Source organism: Photinus pyralis, unplaced genomic scaffold, assembly GCF_008802855.1.
Source record: "Photinus pyralis isolate 1611_PpyrPB1 unplaced genomic scaffold, Ppyr1.3 Ppyr1.4_LG6, whole genome shotgun sequence".
Lineage (NCBI taxonomy): Eukaryota > Metazoa > Arthropoda > Insecta > Coleoptera > Lampyridae > Photinus > Photinus pyralis.
In genome coordinates, this window is record NW_022170663.1 from 33705997 (window position 1) to 33710587 (window position 4591).

General features: G+C 40.5%; 1 protein-coding gene across 1 annotated transcript; it reads left to right on the forward strand.

Moving 5' to 3' along the window:
- The first annotated feature begins 447 nt into the window (after window positions 1-447).
- LOC116173835 lies at window positions 448-3902 on the forward strand. The gene is made up of 7 exons (XM_031491547.1): window positions 448-523; window positions 582-1241; window positions 1293-1494; window positions 1553-2547; window positions 2599-2800; window positions 2861-3372; window positions 3426-3902. Exons 1-7 carry the CDS (start codon window positions 479-481, stop codon window positions 3837-3839), a joined length of 3030 nt encoding a protein of 1009 aa, XP_031347407.1. The 5' UTR covers window positions 448-478; the 3' UTR covers window positions 3840-3902.
- The last annotated feature ends 689 nt before the right edge of the window (window positions 3903-4591 follow it).

Below are 4591 nucleotides of genomic sequence, written 5' to 3' on the forward strand. Positions count from 1 at the left end.
TTACCAGAACCGTATATTTCCGACAGACGAAAAACATATTGCTAAACATCTATTACAAAGTTTGACTGGAATAATTACAATAAATACAAATAAGTTATGCAAAAGTGATAAATGTAATACCAAGTTCACAATAGCTGATTCGATTGTTGATAAAAAAGTAATGATTTAATTATTTGAACGAAACTGCATCAGATTCCTTTCTAACATTTGGGCATCACACAGAGCCTATTATGCACACCTAAATAAAATATTTATAAAAATAAATTAACTTCGCCTCTTGTGGTGATAAACCAAACTTGTTCTCACATGAGATATTGCAAAAGTATTTTATCTTCCGCTTATCTAACTGTTATGCGGAAAGATAAGGAGGTGAATGAAACTACGAGTAATAGGTCAAATGATGGGCATTTTTGTGGTATAAATAGGAACCGAATTTTAGATGTCGGCACTTCACTTGTTGAGGCAAGCATAAGTGAATATGGCAAAGTTAGCGATCTTCCTCTTGGTGGCTGTGGCTTTTCAAGTAAGTAAAACTATTCATTTCGGTAAGTTTGATAATTATTTGATTTTCCTCTTGTTAGGCCAGTTTCGCCGTCCCAACCTACTACGAAGACAACACTCTTTTCAAGTACTTGAACGAAATCCGCACCGAAGTACAAGACATCACTTTGTACCTCGAAAAAGACTTCCCTGAAGATCGTTTGGCTCATAAAACCGTCACTTGGCAATGTCAGAAACTTGTTGAAGCTATCCAAGTAATCATCAACAAGCTCCACGAAGAAACCTTCACCTACCAAAGTGAAGGAGTTGGCATCTTCAGAGAAGTCGTCTCCATTTTGAAGGAAGTGCGTGACTCGCTCAAACAAATCACCCTCTACAATGAAATCACCAACATCCACGAAGTTAAGAAGAACTTCATCGTCTCTATCAACCTGGTTCTTGAGCGTTTCGAGAAATTGGTGCAACTCACCTACAAACTCTACCCTGAATTCCAATACACTTTGAAATACCTTTTCGTCGACTTCTTGACCACTCTCCGCGGAATCCGCTCCCACTTTATCCACATCAACGAAGGTTTGGAAGTTGTCAAAACCCCACGTGTTTTGATCAAGGAAATCCACGAATACACCAACGAGCTTACCCAGCTTCTCCAGGAAGCCGTCCACCCAACCCAGATTAAGGTAGCCCTTCGTGAATACCTCATCGTCGTCAACGAAATCGTCCGCAAATTGCAAGAAGAGGTAAGTCCGAAAAATTATAATTCGAACACTTTTGAACGGATTCTCTTTTAGACCATCATGGGACACAAAGAACTCGATCTTGTCTTACATCAGCTCACCAACAAGCTTCGTGAAATTGTTTACCCCGTCATGGAAATCATGGCCGAAAACACCGTTGATGTGAAAGCCTTCAGAACCCAAATCATTAGCAACTTGCGCGAAGTTGTTGCCATCTTCGAGCAATTGGTACAGCTCTGCGAAGACAAAGTCTTGCGTAAGTAACCTCAGGATGGGTTAATGGTAACAGTAGGTGATTCTTTGTCTTTTTGCAGCCGTAGAAATCAAAACTCTTCTTGTTAGAGTCATCTACCACTACTTCTACGCCGTCAAGCACGTTATCCAAGAAACCAGATTCGGTAACAAGATCGGTTTCTACACTCCCAAGTACTACAGCACCGAATACTATGGCAAGCACGGATACGGACTCTTCGAAAAGGAAATCCACAACCGCTTCTACACCCCATACAAATACGAATCCAACTACGAAATTCCCTTCGAATACAAAAACATCGAAAAGAACTACTACAACCCGTACAGATACGAAACTCTTTTCCCAATCCGTAAGTTCGAAGCAGAATCTATGTATGGTAAGTCCCTGGAATGGAACAAGTACGAAACCAATGTTGCCGTTCCATCTTTCAACGAAGGCAATACTCTCTTCAAGTACTTGAAGCAAGTCCGCTCCGAAGTACAATACATAACTTTGTATCTCGAAAAAGATTTCCCAGAAGACCGCTTGGCTCTTAAAACTGTCACCTGGCAATCGCACAAACTTGTTGAAGCTCTAGAGGTCATCATCAACAAACTCCACGAAGAAACCTTCACCTATCAAACTGAGATCTTCAGCGAAGTCGTCTCCCTCTTGAAGGAAGTACGCGACTCCCTCAAGCAATTCACCGTCTACAATGAAATCACCAACATCCACGAAATTAAGAAGAACTTCATCGTCTCCATCAATGTCGTTCTTGAGCGTTTCGAAAAATTGGTAAACATCACCTACAAACTCTACCCTGAATTCCAATACACTTTGAAGTACCTTTTCGTCGACTTCGTCACCACCCTCCACGGAATCCGTTCTCACTTTATCCACATCAACGAAGGCTTAGAAATTGTCCAAACCCCACGTGTTTTGATCAAGGAAATCCACCAATACACAAACGAACTCACTCAACTCCTTCAAGAATTCGTCCACCCAACTCAAATTAAGGTAGCCCTTCGCGAATACCTCATCGTCGTCAACGAAATCGTCCGCAAATTGCAAGAAGAGGTAAGCACGAAAAATTATAATTCGAAAACCTTGGAACCGATTCTCTTTTAGACTGTCTTGGGACACAAAGAACTCGACCTTGTCTTACATCAGCTCACCAACAAACTTCGTGAAATCGTGTACCCCATCATGGAAATCATGACCGAAAACACCGTTGATGTGAAAGTCTTCAGAACCCAAATCATTAGCAACTTGCGCGAAGTTGTTGCCATCTTCGAGCAATTGGTACAGCTCTGCGAAGACAAAATCTTGCGTAAGTAACCTCAGAATGGGTTAATGGTAACAGTAGTTGATTTTTTGTTTTTTTTTGCAGCCGTAGAAATCAGGACTCCTCTCGTCAGAATCATCTACCACTACTTCTACGCCGTCAAGCACGTTATCCAAGAAACCAGATTCGGCAACAAGATCGGTTTCTACACTCCCAAGTACTACACCACCGAATTCTATGGCAAACACGGATACGGACTCTACGAAAAGGAATTCCACAACCGCTTCTACACCCCATACCAATACGAAACCAAATACTACAACATTCCCTTCGAATACAAGAACATTGAAAACAACTACTACAACCCATACAGCTACGAAACTCTTTTCCCCGTTCACCAGAACCAAATCGAGTCTTTCTATGGCAAAAACCACCAGTGGAACAAATACGAATCCCCCAAGGATTTAGTCTTAACCGTCCAAATGCTTGTCAAACGCATCTTCAACCGCTTCGAACAGAACACCTGGGAAGTTACCGATGTCAACACCGTTCTCCTCCACAACATCCGTGAGTTCATCAACGTCCTCGACAACATCTCGGAGAAATTCGAAAACAAAGTAAGTGTAATTCGCCGGATTTGTTGACGATGACTAACCAAAATTGTTTTCAGATGACCTTCGAACGTTCCCTTCACACCGAAAAGTACGTAGAAGAATTCATCTACAGAATCAAGGAAATCAAGAGAGAACTCAAGCAAACCATCAACACCGAAGTTTTCACCAACTTGCCTGAACTCAAGATCCGTTTCCTTCGTTACATTGAAGTTGTTGCTGCCGAATTTTGCAAATTGATCGAGAACCAAGAAGTATACGGTCTCGAAAGTTTCTTGATCAAGGATATCTTCAACAAATTCATCTCCTTCTTGAACAAGGTCAGCTACGAACGCAGCTACGTCTCCGAGCACTACCCAATCAAGGGATTCAACGGTTTCTCCTCCAAGTATTACAAGGACAACACCATCGTCCCATCCAATTACAACAGCTACTCCCACGGGCTCCCAACTGTTTACAACCAATTGTACTAAAATGTGGTTTGCTGTGATTACCGATATTGTCTCAGTATTTAAATAAATCTAGACTTCATTATACATTCTTATTTTCTTCTATATATTCTTATTCTAAAAGGTACTACCTACCAGAACACGCTACACTCAAAAATATATTACAATTTTTCAAATTTGATGGGAAGTTTGAGGACAACATACAGAAAATCATTGACTCTTTATGTTAAAAAAATGCTGTAGCTCCTATAGGGTCAGGAAAGTTAAAGCTTACTTGTGCGATGTCTGTTAACAGCCGAAACATTAGATAAAGGTGCATTTAATGGGAAATTTTAATTGGAATGGTTACCTTTCCAAGAAACAGTAAAGTACCGCTAATATTCGATCTGCGGATCCTCAAGGTAAGTCGAGTTCACGTGAAAATTTGGATTAAATAAAACTTTGGGAAAGGTTGAATCGACTTTTCGAGTTAACTTAAATCAACGGGTCAAATATTGTGATCCTTTCCATTTCTAATCTCCGATATAAAAAGGATTGAGCGAATCAACTCCTCTGATCCGTAAACCCTACCCATCCCGCATGTTTTCCCGATACATTACTAGGTACCCATAGTTGGCGTGAAAAATGGTAAAACTCTGCGAAAAAATGATTTTACAACTAACTATAACCTTTGAAATTCGAATTTTATATTCAAAGCTATAAGAGATGGACATACAAATCAACAAGAACTCTGCATGAAAAGTGCCGGTTTGTTAACGGGTAATTGGTAGCTAAGT